This window comes from Terrapene carolina, unplaced genomic scaffold (genome assembly GCF_002925995.2).
Source record: "Terrapene carolina triunguis isolate 2854851 unplaced genomic scaffold, T_m_triunguis-2.0 Scaffold88, whole genome shotgun sequence".
Lineage (NCBI taxonomy): Eukaryota > Metazoa > Chordata > Testudines > Emydidae > Terrapene > Terrapene triunguis.
Window position 1 is genome coordinate 37,051,081 of NW_020664439.1, and position 19,317 is coordinate 37,070,397.

The window sequence follows — 19,317 nt, forward strand, 5'->3', positions numbered from 1 at the left end:
TGACACTTCACAGCTTCTGCAAACAAAGGAGTCAAGAAATTCCAGCTCCAAGGACAGGCAGAAAAGAAACAGGAACAGAGAGGGCAAAGACTGCATGTTCCCACCAGTGAGGTCTTGGGGAGTTGGGACTTTACTGGATCTCCTGATGCATATGCAGTAAGCACCTAGGGGGCAAATACTCTTCCCAGTGCCCAGCCCATGAATCAAGTCCACAGAATGGGAGTGGAGCTGGAACCTGGGCTGAGGTAGAGGTTAATACACAGGTCCTTTGGTCTATTCACATTTGAAAGTTCACAGGCATGGCAAATGCTAGCCCAATGGGTAATACTCTGAACTCGACATGCTTTGCACTCACAACAGTTCTGAAAGACGGTGGCTCCTAGAGTGAGATGTATTCGTGTGTATAAATAAGAAGTCAGAGGATGCAGCTAACAATTTAGGAAAGGGAAGATTCATCCTGCAAACCTCCAGGAGTGACACTGGAACATAAAGGGCCTGATTCTGATCTTCATTACACTGGAGTAAATTAGAAGTGTTTTTTCTTTTGCTCTTCATACAACAAAGAGTAACTGTGATGTGGTGTACGCCAGTGTAAGCGGGATCAGAATCAGACCCCGATATTTTATCATAAGGTAAAGTTTATGCATAATGTATGAAACCGTTGTAGATTGTATGGATTTTTATTAACCATTTAACCAGCAACAAAGTAGCTTGACATAAAACCTCTTTCATCTCATCCTGGGAGCCAGGCCATGAAGCATGTGTTTATGGACAACGGGGCATGCAGATAGGGAGGTACAGCTGGGGCAAATATCAGTCAGGGAGTGGAAAGGATTAGCTTTATTACTGATAGGGCCAGAAGCAAAGGTGAGCTCTCTAAGTGCTGGCATGTGGAGGGAGAGCCCATGAATTACCCTCTGATGGTAGGGGATGAACCGTTTCGTTCCTGTTGGGTTTCACTGCCAGAAGAGTGGACTGGGCCCCATCTCAAATTGCAGAGGTTGCACAGGAGGTGGGTCCCCCCAAAGGGTGGAACCCCAGCTGCTACACAGTCTTTGCACCATGCTTTGGTTGTGCTTAGGGCCAGCTTGGGCAATCAGGAGGGAAGGCACAAACAGGAAGGAGAGAAGTAGGGAACTAATGCCCAGAGAGTGGATGGGAAGAAGCAACTGAAAAATAAGGAGATCCTGCTATTAGCCCCTTAACCCAATCCTAAAAATAAAGGGACAGGAAGGAGGAGAGACTCTCAAGCAGTTACTGGAGTGAGTAGAGTTTCCGGAGCATAGATGTATGTGTGTGTGTACATATGGGTGTGTTTGAGACAGAGGCTAGAAATGTAACCGGTACCAGTGAGCTAGCACTAAGCCCCAATCCAGCAAACACTTACTTGATTACTTCCAAGAATACCGGTACTCCCATTACAGTCAGTGGGGCTACACATGTGCTTAAAGTTGTCGGAGAAAAACTCGCTGCTTCCACAAAGTTAAACATGTGCTTGAGTGCTTTGTTAGATCAGGGCCCTGATCCTACAAAACCTTACTCAAGGGAGTAATCATTGCTCGAGTGATGAGGCTCATCGAAGCTGATAGGACTACATGCAGTGATTAATCTTTGCAGAATTGGGGTCTTACTAGTTGTCTTTCTTAGGCCTGGTCTACACTACGACTTTAATTCGGATTTAGCTGCGTTAATCCGAATTAATCCTTAACCCGTCCACACAACGGAGCCAGTTACTTCGAATTAAAGGGCGCTTAAAATTGATTTCTGTACTCCACCCCGACGAGCGGAGTAGCACCAAAATCGATTTTGTAAATTCGAATTAGGGGTAGTGTGGCCGCACACCACCGAATTAATGTGGTTAAAATTAATGGGGTAGTGTGGCCGCACACCACCGAATTAATGTGGTTAAAAACCGAATTAATGTGCTTAGTGTGGCCGCGCACAATCGAATTTATACAATCTGTTTCCCAAATTCGAATTATCTAAATTCGAATTCATCTCGTAGTGTAGACGTACCCTTATTGTACTCTGTTTCCCTGAGACCACTGGTTAGGTCTTTTCCCCTTCCATTTCAAAGAGTATGAAAAGTTATCGGAAAAACAGTCTCAGCCAAATTTTTTTTAAAAAGGGTCAGTATCTGGAATTAAATTTTATAGCACTCCATAAAATTGAAGTATGAGCCAAGGGTTAACAACAACCTTGAATTTTGCCCTTAAAATTAGTCACAGAAAATCTACTTAATTATAAATACGTTAGCGCTATGCAGTGTCCTGCTGATTGATATGCCCCAGAGCTATCTTTGTCGGCAGTCTTTTAAGCACTAATCCTTCATTTTGGTCCTAATAGTGAGATGGGCTCCTCCTTTCTAGTTAGACCATCAATTTTTACCTGCCAATACAGTTTGATGAGCTTGCTTATATGCTGCTCACTGCCTCCTGACAGCCAGTACATGTAGTCAGCAGTCATGGCACTCCTAATGACAAGAGCAGAATAAAGACGTGAATGTTAGGGAGGGGAGGGAGATAAAAGTACCAAGTTTTTAAAGCAGATAATATAAAATGAATATAATATGAAGTTTATATAAAAAGGGCACACAGTTATACATAACTATCAGTCATTGCTCAACAGTAAAACACATTTTTGGGAATACAGCAAGCATTTTTATTAGGTAGCTAAACTATATGCGAGAAAACAACCTTACATTTTTTCCTTTTATGGTTTTTCTATTTATATTGTGCTCAGATATTTAATGGCTGCTCAAAAATATTTTATTCTGGCTGCTGCTTATTATGCTTTAAAGCATTTATGGACTAAAATACATTAAATATAGTCTAAATTTCTTCCAGAACAGCACTGAGATGTACTGCGAGTCTGAGAATATCTCAGTCTACAGCAAAGTCAAACATAGTTCACCTTTGATTCAATTATGCTATAAAAAAAACCCAAACCAATCAGCAATTTTTGTATCTAATTGAATACGCTTTAGTATCCAGACAGTTTGTTATAACCATTGCATTACTCTTATTAGACTGAGGGGATATTAAAAACTATTGTAAAGCAGATATTAATGCATTGCTTTCATTGACTTTAGAAAATCAGTTTGCTTTTATGGCTGCTTCTCCAAACTGCTCTCCATTTCCTATCCTCTGGAGATTCCAAATCCAATTAAATGTGACTAGATGTAATTCCAAATTGTCACTTTAGTCAATTAAACATATAATAATCTTGTGTACCTAATTACTAGCACCAAAAGTTTATTTGTGGATGTAGTGCTATCAATGTGTACATCTGCATGTTTCCCTTATCACTGCCTATATATTAATTGTACTTTGACATTACTGTAAATTGAATTTGAAATCTCCCTCCAGTTAAGTGTATCGCAACGGGTAATCCCAGTCCTGTTCTAATACCCTTTCCAATTGTTTTCCAAGCCAGTATTATGTTCTTAATAAGATCTGACCAAAAATTACAAGGATTTAATAATAAACATTTCAAAGCAGGCCTGGTATTAGGAGGCTGCATATTGTGATACTGTATTATAGACCTAGGAATGAAATCTGCTCTCAGTTGTATGCATGCAGCTTCCATTGACTTCAATGGGAGAGATGACTTCAGTGGAAGCCATGGATTTGCATCTGAGGGCTAGATTTAGCTCTAAGGCTCTCTATCTAGACCTCATTCAAGTCACTAGCACAAGTCAGTGGGACTTGTGGGGGGGAGGGATAGCTCAGTGGTTTGAGCATTGGCCTGCTAAACCCAGGGTTGTGAGTTCAATCCTTGAGGGGGCCATTTAGGGAACTGGGGTAAAAATCTGTCTGGGGATTGGTCCTGCTTTGAGCAGGGGGTTAGACTAGATGACCTCCTCAGGTTCCCTCCAACCCTGAGATTCTATGATTCTAAGTCCCATTGACTTCAGTAGGACAAAGAACAGCATCTAACTGAGCACATGGGACAAATATGACCAGATGGGTTGGTTGGCATATGCCAGCAGTTTGTTCCCCCATCATCACTCCAGGCAACACATGTGAGCCTATCATCCATGTGACTCCATCCTCTTGAAAAGAACAGCATCTAACTGAGCACAGTTAGTATTCTTGTACCCTGATACAGTAGACACAAAGGGTGAAATCCCGGCCACCGTGAAGTTAATGGCAAAACGCTCATTAACTTTAACGGGGCCAGGATTTCACTCCCAGCATGTAACTGAGGAGGAAGGGAGAAGCTACATAAGAACCATGCAAGAGGTCTGGAAGGATTTTGCCTACATTTGTAGAACGATTCTGTATTGTTGTTCACAATTTATATGCAGGGTGGTCTGTAATATTTCCCCCTGCTCTGGTAAAGGCAATAGTTAGTATTACAATGTAGTGTGTGTGTATGTGAGTGATGCTGCCCTCTAGCGTCTAGCTCAAAAGAAAGACAAGAGACTTTTATTATGAACTAAAGCAGTTCTTCTTCAAGTCAAGTGGCGAGGCCTGAAGAAGGCCAGAAAAGCTGAAAGTCTTTGTTCTAGTTCCAGCTCACCAGTCGCATGTGTGATGAGGAGAGATTTATTTAATAACTGCGCCCGCTATCTGCAGCTATGGATTCTTTCCAAGACCAAGAAATGTTATCTATCCAGGTTTGACACGTGTCCATTTTCTAAGCTTTGCTGAGATGGGAAGGTGCACGGATAGGATCTATAATCCATTCAGCTGGCTTTATGTTAGGAGAATGCAGAAATAAGCGGACATTTGCTGGTTGGGATTGCATCTGGACCTATTACTCAACAACTGCTGCAATTTTAAAGATTAAATTTTGCAAATCCTTAGTCCAAAATGTCATGCTCATCATGGCCTCATTCTGTCCACTGCAGTATGAATGTGTCACTGTGGGGATGCCAAGCTGCTCTGCCATGGGCCAAATATGACCAGGTGGGTCGGCTGGCATATGCCAGCAGTTTGTTTCCCCATTCTCACTCCAGGCAACACTCGCTGAGCCTATCATCCAGGTGACTCCATTCTGTTGAAAATGTAGCCCCAAATCCACCTGTCATTTCTATGATATGGACCACCTGTTCCTCCTCAGCTTCAAACAGTTTTCAGGGGTAGTTTTGTAGTTCAAGCACTGGACTGGGACTCAGATGTGGATTCAGTACAAACATTAAAGCCACCTCATCTCTCTGTGACCCAGCTTCCAGTCTGTAAAGTAGGAACTATAATACTTGACTATCTTGCCTATTTAGTTTGTAAGACAGCAAGGGCCATTTCTTACTACATCTTTGTACAGTGCTTAGCCCAATGGTAGGGCCTCGAGGCACCATTGTACTTCAGATGATACCATTTCCCTATTATTCTTCCCCATTATTTTGTTCTCATTTCTATGAACAGGATTCTAACCATGTATACATTTCATGCCTCCATGTTTAGTTTACAGCATCTGCTCCAGTTCTTGCTAAATTTCTGCCCCTTCTTAGGCACTTTCGTAAATCCCACTAGGAACGTATCTACACCTTTCAGCACCGAAATACCTTTACAAATCTGGCCCTTAGTCTCTCTCCGCCTCAGTTCCCCATCAGCAAAATGGGGATAATAATCCTTCCTTTCTCCTACCTGTTACCTATCCTAACTCTAGCATGTAAGCTCTTTGCAGAAGGGACTTTCTCTTACTCTGTGTTTTTACAGCAGCCCAATCTCAGTTCTGGTGTTACTATAATACAAATCACAATAGCAATACAGAAGATGGTGTCTCACTCTGTTTTAAATGAATGTCAATTACTATACACAAGGGACCTCTATTTCAAGGGACCTGTACTTTCTGCTCTTCCCAAAACACAGATGGAAATGGGAAATAAATGATACCCCATAATCTGGTGTGCGTGTTATAGCGCTCTGTTTATCATGGGAGTTCAGGTGACATTTATAAAGCCATTGAGCTTCACTCTCGTGATATGTATTGTCATCATAAACCCTTAATAAAAATACAATCTTTCAGTATAATGTAGAGTTGTGTAAATTTTATTCTCTCTCTAATTTTAAGTGTAAAATTGACTAACTCACAATGGATGGCTCCCTTAGAGTCTTTACAGTCTCTGGTATTAATCCATATTTAGTATTATATCAACCTGCCATTTAATCCATCCCATTCAATATACATATATAAAAGATACTCTGCTTGTACTGTAGCTAATTTCTAAATGTTAATAACTTGGGTTATTTTTTTAATGGCCTAATGCACATTGTAGATTTTGCAAAGGTAGAAAAGGATGGAATATTGGAAGCACTAGAAGAAGAGGTGATAGTAGACACACACTCTACAAGAACTGACTATGGAAAATTAGAAGATCAAGCTGACACATGGGATTACTCATAAGAGCCACTATTTCATCTAAATGCTTTAACTGTTCCCTGGAGGGTCTTCAGAAATGAGAGGTAGGACAATCTCGTGGTTAAACCAAAAGCCTCACAATTAGGAAATCCGGGTTCTGTTCCCCAGGACATCAAGAAATTCCTTTATGACCTTGTGAAAATCACTTTAATCTCCCTGTCAAGTATCAGGGGGTAGCCGTGTTAGTCTGTATCCATAAAAATAACGAGGAGTCTGGTGGCACCTTAAAGACTAACAGATTTATTTGGGCATAAGCTTTTGTGGGTAAAAAACCCTCTTCTTTAGATGCATAGAAATTTTCACTCTATGCATCTGAAGAAGTGGGTTTTTTACCCACGAAAGCTTATGCCCAAATAAATCTGTTAGTCTTTAAGGTGCCACCGGACTCCTCATTGTTTTAGTGTCTCTGTTTCCAAAATGAGGATACCTTCTTCCCAAAGGTGTTATATTAATTCATTAAGGTTTGCAATGCTCTCTGATATTTTCAGAAGGAAAGCCCCTCATAACTCTGTAAAGTATTACACTGCTGTACAGCCAAAATGCTTCTGAAATAAATGTAGTCAAACTTTACTAATTCTGGGTCACTGAGAACGAAAATGATGCTTAAAATTGTTGATTGGCTCTAGTTTTCAAGATATGCTATTGGGTCAGTATATACGACCCTTGACTTGGGAATGGCTGAGGATAAGTGAGTTATAAAGGGAAGGGATCTCAAGTTAAACCAGAAATGACTAAAATACATCTTTGACTGGATCTATGAATAAATCTATGACTGGGTTTGGACAGTACTTGCTTTTTAGGCAAAACAATGAATGATGCAATCTGAAGCTGGTATTGCGTCATACATTAAATGAATTGCATCATGTTATTCCTAGAAGTCATGGATGATGCAATCATAACGAAGCTTATATCACTCTGCTGAACAAATTGTCCTATATCAGCTCTAGAAATCAGACAGTGTCGTGCTCTCTTATTTGTCAGTGTTTGATTTTGCAAAAGGACACATTTCTGTTTAGCCAAAGTGAGCAGAGATGCCTCGTACTTGTGTGAACAGTGCAGATAACTTCTGCTATGGTTGTGGTGAAGTGACTTTTGCATCACAAAAGCGCAGTATAACCACTATGGTTAAGAAAGCCTATCACCTTTATTTTGGCTGCAAAATTGGAGATCAGGACAAGAGGTGGGCCCCACACATATGCTGCAACACTTGTGCAACAAATCTTCGCCAGTGGTTGAACAGGAAAAGGAAATCTATGCCTTTTGCAGTGCCAATGATTTGGAGAGAGCCAACAGATCATACCAGCAATTGTTACTTCTGCATGGTGCCTCCAGTTGGGAAAGGTGTGTCAAAGAAGAAAAAGTGGACTGTGCATTATCCAAACATTCCATCAGCTATACGCCCAGTACCCCACGGAGAAGGACTGCTGGTTCCTGATGCACCAGAATCATTCTCATTTGAGTCAGACGAGGAAGAGGAAGAGGATGAAACTTCTGGTCCTGAACCATCAATGTCACAGGACCCACATTTTCTCCCATCCTCCTCCTCTGAACCACACCTCATAACACAAGGTGAACTGAATGACCTTGTCAGGGATTTGGAACTACCCAAGAGTAAGGCAGAGCTGTTGGGCTCCAGACTACAGCAGTGGAATCTCCTGGCAGGTGATGTTAGGGTTTCCATGTTCCGTGACCGTCAAAAGGATCTTGTCCCATTCTTCTTCATGGAAGGTGATCTTGTAGCCTGCAACAACATCGATGGTGTGATGGCAGCCCTCAACATCGTTCACGATCCAGATGAGTGGAGACTGTTCATTGATTCATCGAAGATGAGTCTTAAAGCTGTTTTACTGCATAATGGCAATATTTTGCCATCAATTCCAGTTGGTCATGCAGTCCATATGAAGGAAACCTATGACAACATGAAACAACTTTTGAGGTGCATAAACTATGACCAACATTAGTGGCAGCTTTGTGGCGATTTGAAGGTTGTTGCTCTCTTGCTTGGTCTGCAGACTGGATACACAAAGTACTGCTGTTTTCTCTGCGAATGGGATAGTCGTGCAAGAGATTCCCACTACATCAAGAAAGACTGGCCACTCCGACAGTCATTGGAGCCTGGGAGGAAAAGTGTTCAGCATCCACCACTTGTTGAATCAAGGAAGATTTTGTTACCACCCTTACACATCAAGCTGGGTCTGAAGAAGAACTTTGTCAAGGCCATTGACAAAACACAAGCAGCTTTCAAGTACCTCCGTGGAAAATTTCCAAGGTTAAGTGAAGCTAAGATAAAGGAAGGTGTCTTTGTTGGTCCTCAGATTCGTGAACTTCTTCGAGATGATGCATTTGACCATGCACTGTGTGGCAAGGAAAAGACGGCATGGAAAGCCTTCCAGTTAGTGGCAATAAATTTTCTCGGAAACAACAAGGCAGACAATTACAGGTTGTTGGTGGAAAACCTCCTCAAGGCATACAAAAGCCTTGGTTGCAACATGTCACTAAAGATATATTTTTTGCACTCTCATCTAGATTTTTTTCCACCAAACTGCGGACCAGTGAGCGACGAGCACGGCGAGCGATTTCACCAGGACATTGCAACAATGGAGAAACGCTATCAGGGCAAATGGAGCCCATCAATGCTTGCAGACTATTGCTGGACAGTGACAAGAGATGCTCCATTTAATGAATACAAGAGACAAGCCAAGAAGCGCCGAGTAGACACTGAATAGGACTAAACTATGTACAGAATAGTTTTTTGCCTTTTGTTTCATAATCAATTTTATTTATATAACCCTTTTGCTGATTTTTAAAGTGTTACATAAACAGGACAGGTGAAATATTATCATGTAAAGCAACCATAAACACATGAAAAGACCTAGGTTTACAATTTATGATTAAAACTCTACTATCTACACAATATACATAGACATAAAATGTAAAAACTTAAATATCTTAGAAACAGTAGCCAATCAGTTGTTTTAATTGTCATATTTGAATTCAGCACATCAAAATACATAATAAATAGCACATTTTATCTCGGAAGCAGACGACTTCTCAAAAATTGTAGACCAGTGTTATCAGCAGTTTGTTTGTTTATTATAAAAGGAAGAAGAAGGCCACCAGATTGACAGAAAGCTTCCCAGGACCCAAATTGCCTTAGATTTGAAGACAGCATTATCCCCTTTGCTGAAATCCTTTCAAACATAAAGCAATGAAGACAGAAATCAGAGCAAAGGATATGGAATCATGAGTCATCTGCAGAAATAAAGTTATAGCTCTAATGAAGGAGCCGATAAGAGAGAAGGAAGTGAATATGGGTCACCAGCAGAGGATCTGAAGTAACATTTTCAAAAGTGCCTAAGTCCCATTTTCAAAATAGCCCTTGGTTCTTAGAAGCCTAGCTGTTATTTAAAGCCAGTGGGACTTAGGCTTCCAAGGGCTACATTTTCAAGTACAAGTACATTTAGGTGCCTAAAGATGCTGATAGATTTTCAAAAGTGTTTAAGTGAGTTAAGTGCCTAACTCCCCTGGATTTCAATGGGAATTAGGTGCCTAACCTGTCCCTGCACTCCCCTGAGCGCAAGGAATGTACTTGTCCTCTGTCCCTACATGGGGATGGGGGAGGAGGAAGGCAGAGAGACACAAGAAGGGGAGAAAGCTCCTATTTGTATACTTCCTCCCCTAAAGCAGCTATGCAGGGGCAGGACAAATTATAGCTTTATACCTATGGTCAGATAAACAGCATTTTCAAGACACTGCTATGTAATATGACTCCAGTTCATGGCATCATCTCCCTGTTTCTGACACCTCCAGTGACATGGCATCACAGTATAAAATACAGACCTGTACAAACGTGTAATTTCTAAGGCTATCAATACACTCCTAATTACTCATATTGCTCAGGTGGCAGAAAATGCACATGGATAATCTGGACTGAAAGAGAACAAGCAGTTGCCGGCAGTTTATTAGGAAGTCAGTTCAAATAATCAGGCTTTTCCAATGAATAGTCCTGCATGGAAAGCGACCTCTTCTCTTCACAGTTTCTTTTTTTAGGATTTCTGGTTAAAGCAATGGGACTGGGAATTAGCACCTGGGTTCCATTCCCAGCTCTGTCATCGTTTCCTTGGATGACACTGACTAAGTCAGACCCAAATTTCAAAAGCGTGGTGTCCAGCTTGAGACACCTAAAATATGGCCTGAATTTCAGAGGAACTGCACACCAACAACTCCAGCTGAAGTCAGAGGCGGTACCTGGGGCTCAGCACCTCTGAAATATCATTCCCAAACCTGACAAACCCAAAGTTAGTGGCTGCACTTGAAAACGTTGGCCTTAGTCTCTGCCTTTGCTTCTTCATCTGTAAATTAAATAACACTTCTTGCATCATAGGGGTATTGGGGGCTTAATTCATTAATAGCCAAAATGTTTGAGAACTCAGATGGAAGGTACTAAGTTTAATAGCAAGTCCAGCAATGATCACTAAAATGTTGCTGGGCAGTTTCCATTCTTACCCTCTGTTTTTATCAATGCACCACAAAGACTACCCTTCTTTACCCATTAGAAATTAGTCTTTTCCCTCACTCTCTCTTGAGAATTTCTGTTGTTCATCCTAATGAGAAATGCGTAGCAACTTCTTCCTTCAGCTACTTACCCATAAAGAAAGGAACAAATAGGAGGCAGAGTGGAGTGGCATGGTGGCACATAGCTTTTTCCTATCCTTGCCACGATCTGCTCTGATGTAGTGCTACCCTTTGCCATCCAGTCTGAAGCCTGTACTGGTGTCAAGCTTGGACTGAACTTACCAAAACCTACAACCAACTCCACAAACCCCTGACAACTCACCTAAAAATAGAATAGGGAGAGGAGTTGCTGCCTCTGAAGTTCCTCACATGAACAGTAAAGGACATGAGAGCTATTGAGGTTGCAGCTTCTCATGTACTTGCACTCTGAGCACTGCCACAAGTGGGCATGCACACCGCCCCAATGGTCACTGCTTTCAGGATGACTACGGTGGTAACGGCACATGCATCCAAGAGTGGAAGGTTGCAGAGGCAATTGTTCAAGAATCGGCTTGACATTTAAATATCTCTTCCAAAATGAGAGGTCTTTTGTTATATCCAAATGAAGTTTGGAAAGCAGTCGCTAGCAGTCGCTAGAAAGCACCTGTGCCCTATAAGGGCTACCGCAACAAACCGAAACCCATCATGTGTTAAGGTAATAAGGCTAGATTCAAAAATTCTTGCTATATCTGCTCAATCTGGCCACTTGGTGGTGTAAAACAATAAGATATTTATATAGAACTGAAGACACCACAACAGACCCTGAAGTCTGTCTTAATCTTAAAGGATACATATTAAAAGAATCAAAGAAAGTTTTAGATACATGAGTACTGCTGATTCCAACAGAAAGCATATGGCCAGACCAGGCAGAACAGCATGAGGTTCTGTGATGAGAACTGGAAGTGGTAATTATGATCTCCACTGGCCCTTAGCATCTATTATTACTAGTACAATAGCATGAGAAATAGGATGAGGAATCTCCCCCAAAGGTGGAGAAGGAGAAGCCATCTACCCCCAACAGTTGTGCTGGAACAGGGGGAGCCAGGGGGCCATGGCTCCACCACTTTTTCCTGGCTGTAAGGGCAAGCAACAGGGAGGAGGGGGCATAGAAGAGTTAGGGGTGGGGGACTTGGGGAAAGGGGCAGCAGGGGGGCAGGGACTCAGGGAAAAGGGGTGGGGTGAGGGTGGGAGCTCAGGGAGAAGGGGTGGTGCGAGAGCAGAAGTTCAGGGGGAAGGAGTGGCATGGGGGGAGCAGGAAGTGGCCTCAGGGGAAGTGGCCCCCCACTTTTAGGAAGCTTTCACTGCTCCTGACCCCCAAGGCTGGAAGGATCGCGCCCACCACTCCCAAAAGGAAACTATGGGGGTGGTAGTTGGTGACTCCCTTCTAAGGGAGAAGGAGGCATCCATCTGCTGGACTGACGTGGCATCCCAGGAGGTGTGTTGCCTGCTAGGGGCCCATATATAGACTCATAGACTCATAGACTTTAAGGTCAGAAGGGACCATATGGTCATCTAGTCTGACCTCCCGCATGATGCAGGCCACATAAGCTGACCCACCCAATTTCCCTTATCTCAGCTGTTGAAGTCTCCAGATCGTGATTTGAAGACTTCAAGTCGCAGAGAATCCTCCAGCTTGAGACCCCTGCCCTATGCTGCGGAGGAAGGCAAAAAACCTCCAGGGCCTCTGCCAATTTACCCTGGAGGAAAATTCCTTCCCGACCCCAAATATGGCGATCAGTAGAACCCCGAGCATACAGGCAAGATTCTCCAGCCGGACCCACATTTTACCAGCGATGGCACGTTATTGCCTAATTGACTAAAATCACGTTATCCCATCAAACCATTCCCTCCATAAACTTATCTAGCCTAATCTTGAAGCCAGAGAGGTCTTTCGCCCCCACCATTTCCCTCGGAAGGCTGTTCCAGAATTTCACCCCTCTGACGGTTAGAAACCTTTGTCTAATTTCAAGCCTAAACTTCCCCACGGCCAGTTTATATCCATTCGGTCTCGTGTCCACATTAGTACTGAGCTGAAATAATTCCTCTCCCTCCCTGGTATTTATCCCTTTGATATATTTAAAGAGAGCAATCATATCCCCCCTCAGCCTTCTTTTGGTTAGGCTAAACAAACCGAGCTCCTCGAGTCTCCTTTCATAGGAAAGGTTTTCCATTCCTCGGATCATCCTAGTGGCCCTTCTCTGTACTCGTTCCAGTTTGAGTTCGTCCTTTTTAAACATGGGAGACCAGAACTGAACACAGTACTCCAAATGAGGTCTCACTAGCGCCTTGTATAACGGAAGCAGCACCTCCTTGTCCCTACTAGAAATACCTCGCCTAATGCATCCCAAGATCGAATTAGCTTTTTTCACAGCCACGTCACATTGCCGGCTCATAGTCATCCTGCGATCAACCAGGACTCCGAGGTCCTTCTCCTCCTCCGTCACTTCCAACCTATGCGTCCCCAGCTTATAACTAAAATTCTTGTTAGTCATCCCTAAATGCATCACCTTACACTTCTCACTATTAAAATCTCATCCTATTATTATTACTCCAATTTACAAGGTCATCCAAGTCTCCCTGCAGAATATCCCAATCCTTTTCCGAATTGGCAATGCCTCCCAACTTTGTGTCATCCGCAAACTTTATAAGCCCACTCCTACATTCGGTTCCAAGGTCAGTAATAAATAGATTAAATAAAATCGGACCCAAAACCGAACCTTGAGGAACCCCACTGGTGACCTCCCTCCAACCTGACAGTTCACCTTTCAGTACTACCCGCTGCAGTCTCCCCTTTAACCAGTTCTTTATCCATCTCTGGATTTTTATATCGATCCCCATCTTTTCTAATTTAACCAATAATTCCTCATGTGGTACCGTATCAAACGCTTTACTAAAATCGAGGTATATTAGATCCACCGCATTTCCTTTATCTAGAAGGTCTGTTACCTTCTCAAAGAAGGAGATCAGGTTGGTTTGGCACGATCTGCCTTTCGTAAACCCATGTTGTAATCTGTCCCAATTGCCATTCACCTCAAGGTCCTTAACTACTTTCTCCTTCAAAAGTTTTTCCAAGACCTTGCATACTACAGATGTTAAACTAACAGGCCTGTAGTTACCCGGGTCACTTTTTTTCCCCTTCTTGAAAATAGGAACCACATTAGCTATTTTCCAGTCCAACGGTACCACCCCCGAGTTTACAGATTCATTAAAAATTATCGCTAAGGGGCTCGCAATTTCTCGCGCCAGTCCCTTCAATATTCTAGGATGAAGATCATCCGGTCCGCCCGATTTAGTCCCGTTTAGCTGGTGAAGTTCGGGTTTCACCTCTAATACTGTAATCTCAATCCACCCTCCTTTATTCCCCTCTGTCCTGCTCCCTCTATTCCTAAGCCCTTCATTAGCCTTATTAAAGACCGAGAGATTACAGAAAGATTGCCGAGGATCATCTGACCCTCTATGCTGCTCACCCATGTGGGGACTAATGATACTGCAAGCAGATCAGAAGTGATTACAGTGCCCTGGGAGTGAAGAGGAAGGAGTTGGGGGCTCAGGTGGTGTTCTCATGATCCTTCTGGTCAAGGGTCGGCCCAAGCAGAGACAGACACATCTTGGAGGTGAATGCATGGCTATGCAGATGATGTCACCAGAAGGGCTTTAGTTTCCTCCACCATGGGATGCTGCTCCAAGAAGAAGAACTGCTGAGCAGAGATGGGGTCCACCTATCAAGGAAGGTGCAGAGTATCTTCAGATACAGATGGACTAACCCAGTGAGGTGGGCTTTAAATGAGGTTCAACAGAGGCAAGAGATAAAACTCAAAGGTAAATCCAAAACATGGAGAGCTAGATGACAGGTCAGAATCTGTGGGAACATGGGCAATCACATCAGGGACAAAGGAGAGACAAGAGGGAATATAGAGGGGCAATCTAATGAACATCTTAGATGTCTGTATACTAATGCAAGAAGTATGAGGAATTAGCAGGAAGAACTAGAAATACTAGTGCATAAACACAATTACAACATAATTGGCATAAAAAAAACTTGGTGGGATAATTCACAGGAATGGATTATTGGCATAGAAGGTACAGCTTGCTAAGGAAGGACAGGCAGGGAAAAAAGGGAGGAGGTGTTGCTTTGTATATCAAAGATGTATACACTTGCACTGAGGTTGAAATAGAAGTGGGAGGCAGACCTATTGAAAGTCTCTGGGTATGGATAAAAGGGGTAAAAAACCAAGAGTAATATCATGGTAGGTGTCTCCGATAGACCATCTAACCAAGAAGAAGAGATGGATGATAATTTTTTTGAACAACTAACAAAACCATCCAAATCATAGGACTTGGTGGTGATGGGGTATTTCAACTGCCCAGACATCCATTGGGAAAACAACACAGCAGGGCACAGATTAGCCAACAAAAGTTCTTAGAATGCATCAGAGACAACATTTTATTACAGAAGGTGGAGAAATCAACTAGGGGAGATGCGGTGCTAGATTTGTTTCTGACAAACAGGGAGGAACTGGTTGAGAATTTGAGAGTGGAAGGCAGCTTGGGTGAAAGTGATCATGACATTATAAAGTTCCCATGAGAACTGGTAGGCAAGATCCCATGGGAAGCAAGTCTAAGGAAAAACAAGAGTTCAGGAAAGTTTGCAGTTTAAAAAAAAACATTAATAAGGGCACAAGAGCGAACTATCGCAATACATATGAAAGATAAGAAGTATGGTAAGAGACAACCTTGCTTTAACCAGGAGATCTTTGACAACCTGAAACTCAAAAAAAGAGTCATACAAAAAGTGACAACTAGGTAAAATTACAAAGGATGAATATATACAAAAAATAACACAAGCACATAGGGACCAAATTAGAAAGACCAAGGCAAAAAGCAAGATTAAACTAGTTACGGACATTAAAGGTGACAAGAAAACATTTTACAAGTCCATGAGAAGCAAGAGGAAGACCCAGGATAGGGTAAGTCCACTACTCATCGAGGAGGGAAAGACAATAACAGAAAACGCAGCAACAGCCGAAGTGTTAAATGCCTTTTTTGTTTCAATTTTCATCAAAAAAGTTACCAGTGATTGGATGACTAACATAGTGAACATCAGTATAAATGAGTTAGAATCTGAGGCTAAAATATGAAAAGAACAAGTTAAGAATTACTCAGACAAGTTAGATTTCTTCAAGGTGGGACCTAATGAAATACATCCTAGAATACGTAAGGAACTGGCTGAAGAGATCTCTGAGCCATTAGTGATTATCTCTGAGAATTAACAGAGTTGGGGAGAAATCCCAGAGAATTGGAAAAGGGAAAATGTAGTACCTATCTATGAAAAGGGAAATAAGGACAACCCTGGGAATTATAGACCAGTCAACTTAACTTTGGTACCTGGATAGATAATGGATCAAATAATCAAACAAACAATTTGTAAGCACCTAGAAGAAAATAAGGTAATACGTAACAGTCAAGAACAAATCATGTCAAACCAACCTACTATCCTTCTTTGACAGGGTAGCAAACCTTGTGGATAGGGAGGAAGCAGAAGATTTGATATATCTTGACATTAGTTAGGCTTTTGATACTGTCTCACATGACCTTCTCATAAACAAACTAGGGAAATATAGCTTTGAGGAACCTACTATAAGGTGGTGCCCAACTGGTTGGTAAAGCATACTCAGAGAGTAGTTATAAATGGTTCACAATCAAGCTGGAATACTATATCGAGTGAGGCCCGGCAAGTATCTGTCCTAGATCTGGTTCTATTCAATATCTTATAAAGTTTGTGGATGATACCAAGCTAGGAGGGTTGCAAGAGCTTTGGAGAATAGGATTAGAATTCAAAATCATCTTGACAAACTGTCTGAAATAAATAGGATGAAATTCAACAAGGACAAATACAAAGTACTCCACTTAGGAAGAATGATTAATTGCACAAATAAAAAATGGGAAATTATTGCTGCAGAAAAGGATCTGGGGGTTATAGTGGATCACAAACTAAATATGAGTCAAAAAGGTAATACTGTTGCAAAAAAAGTAAACATCATTCTGGGCTGTATTAGCAAGAGTGTTATAAGCGAGACACGAGAAGTAATTCTTCCACTCTCCTCAACACTGATAAGGCCTCAACTGGAATATTGTTATGTGCAGGTCTAGGCACCACACTTTGGGAAAGATGTGGACCAATTGAACAAAGTCCAGAGAAGAGCAACAAAATTTTTTAAAGGTCTACAAAACATGACCTACAAAGAAAGATTGAAAAAAATGTGTTTAGTGGGGAGAAGAGAAGATTGAGGGGAAACATGAGAATAGTCTTTAAGAATGTAAAAAGTTGTTATAAAGAGAAGGGTTATAAATTGTTCTTTGTAACCACTGAGGACAGGGCAAGAAGTAATGGACTTAAATTGCGGCAAGGGAGATTTAAGTTAGACATTAGGAAAAACTTCTTAATTGTAAGGGTAGTTAAGCACTGGAACAAATTACCTAGGGAGGTTGTGGAATCTCCATCATTGGAGATTTTTAAGAATAGGTTAGACAAACACTTGTCAGGGATGGTCTAGTTCAGGGGTCGGCAATCTTTCCGAAGTGGTGTGCCGAGTCGTCATTTATTCACTCTAATTTAAGGTTTCGCATGCCAGTAATACATTTTAACGTTTTTAGAAGGTCTCTTTCGATAAGTCTATAATATATAACTAAAGTATTGTTGTATGTAAAGTAAATAAGGTTTTAAAAATGTTTAAGAAGCTTCATTTAAAATTAAATTAAAATGCAGAGCCCCCCGGACCGGTGGCCAGGACCTGGGCAGTGTGAGTGCCACTGAAAAACAGCTCGCATGCCGCCTTCGGCACACGTGCCATAGGTTGCCTACCCCCGGTCTAGATAATACTGAGTCCTGCCCTCAGTGCAGGGGACTGGACTAAATGACCTATCAAGGCCCCTTCCAGTCCTATATTTCTATGGTTTTAATGATTCTATAATAGTGTCTAAAGGGCCAAATCAGGGCCCCATTGTACTGTCGGTTAGCTGGCTCTCAATCTTCAAATGGTAAATATAGTTATACTTCTTTTGCAGTTTTAATAGCTCTACAAGCTCTCTAATATACAAACCCATGTCTTTGTGGTGTTAATGTTACTCTAATTTCATAACCTTCCTTTCCAATATCCTGAATCTGCCCCTCAGAGGCAAGGTATCAGACTAGGTGAACCACTATCCTCTTCTGATATGGTACAGCTTACATTTTCTGGAGGTTAAAAAAATTGGAATAGGGTTGGAGGCAGTTCCTTTTTTACCTAACTCAGAGAGTGAACAAAGAAATAATAGTTCAACTTTAAACATCTGCCCCAGGTCATGAATAAAGGGAAACTCTGATTATTTTAAGGTCTCTGGAGATATCTGAAACCACCAGATAATCAGAGTTGCAGATAAACAAAATTTGGTTTTGGAATTTTGAATAAAGGAGAGAGGTTTGAAATTAGCACAATCAGGGTTTGATGATTGCGTGTACACGGATATGGAAATAGCTACCAAATGCAGCAAAAGGAGCCCTGTGGCTCATGACGTAGCTAACATCTTATTGGCTGCAGAGGAGTGGATAGAACTCCCAGGGAACCTGCCAACAGTGAACCTTTATCATATGGAGAAGCAACACAAAGCACTCAAGGGCTGAGCATGCTGTTCTGTTGTACTCCGAGTCCCAGATGGCTTAGGCAGTGAGAGACCATTACTAGGAAACAAAAATAAGTCTCCAGCGGGGCAATAAAGAGTACTAACCACCAGGTCAGTAGTTCTTATTGTGCAGTGGTTGCCTTTTTAAAAGAACCTGTCTTTTGGTAGTAAGTAGTAATATTTTCCTATGTTGTATTGAGATTAATATAATTTGTTACAAAAAGGCTACCTTTTAAATGGCAACTACTATGTAAAGGAAACAAAGACCTTGCAAATGTGCCGTAAAAAGCAGAGAAGATGTACTTGGAAAGGACAAAATTGTAAGGAAAGAAATGACAGGAGGCACTTAGGAAAACAGGTCATTAAGCACAGCAAGATCTCAGATGCTCTGTGACACCATATCAAACAAATAGTAGTTTGCATAGATGCATGTCATGCAAATCTCAAGAGGCATGGAAAGCCATGCTGCCTGTTTAGGTTAACAGCTGAACTGTTTGAGAAAAGATGGAGTAATTGGGATGAATGGCTTAACAACAGGTAGCTGATGTAACTTTTAGAATAACAGTATCTATACTCCCTGTAAGTCAGAACTGATTCTTCCTCAGTTTGCTTGTATTCCCTTTTCTGATACACCCAATGCCCCCTCTATAAAGACAAAACCCATACTATCAACACTGCTGTTTATTTTTAATGAAAAATATTAGTAACTAAAGCTGCCCACTGTTTTTGACACTGCTT

The 19,317-nt window shown here is 41.7% G+C and overlaps 1 protein-coding gene across 1 annotated transcript in view; it reads right to left on the reverse strand.

Annotated features, from left to right (window-relative positions):
• Positions 1 to 19,317, reverse strand: part of SPATA16 (spermatogenesis associated 16) — a 126,851-nt gene that overhangs the window by 66,176 nt on the left and 41,358 nt on the right. The window contains exon 4 of the mRNA XM_026650190.1: positions 2,389 to 2,473. Within this exon, the coding sequence (XP_026505975.1) occupies positions 2,389 to 2,473 (85 nt within the window). The remainder of the gene's footprint in view (positions 1 to 2,388; positions 2,474 to 19,317) is intronic.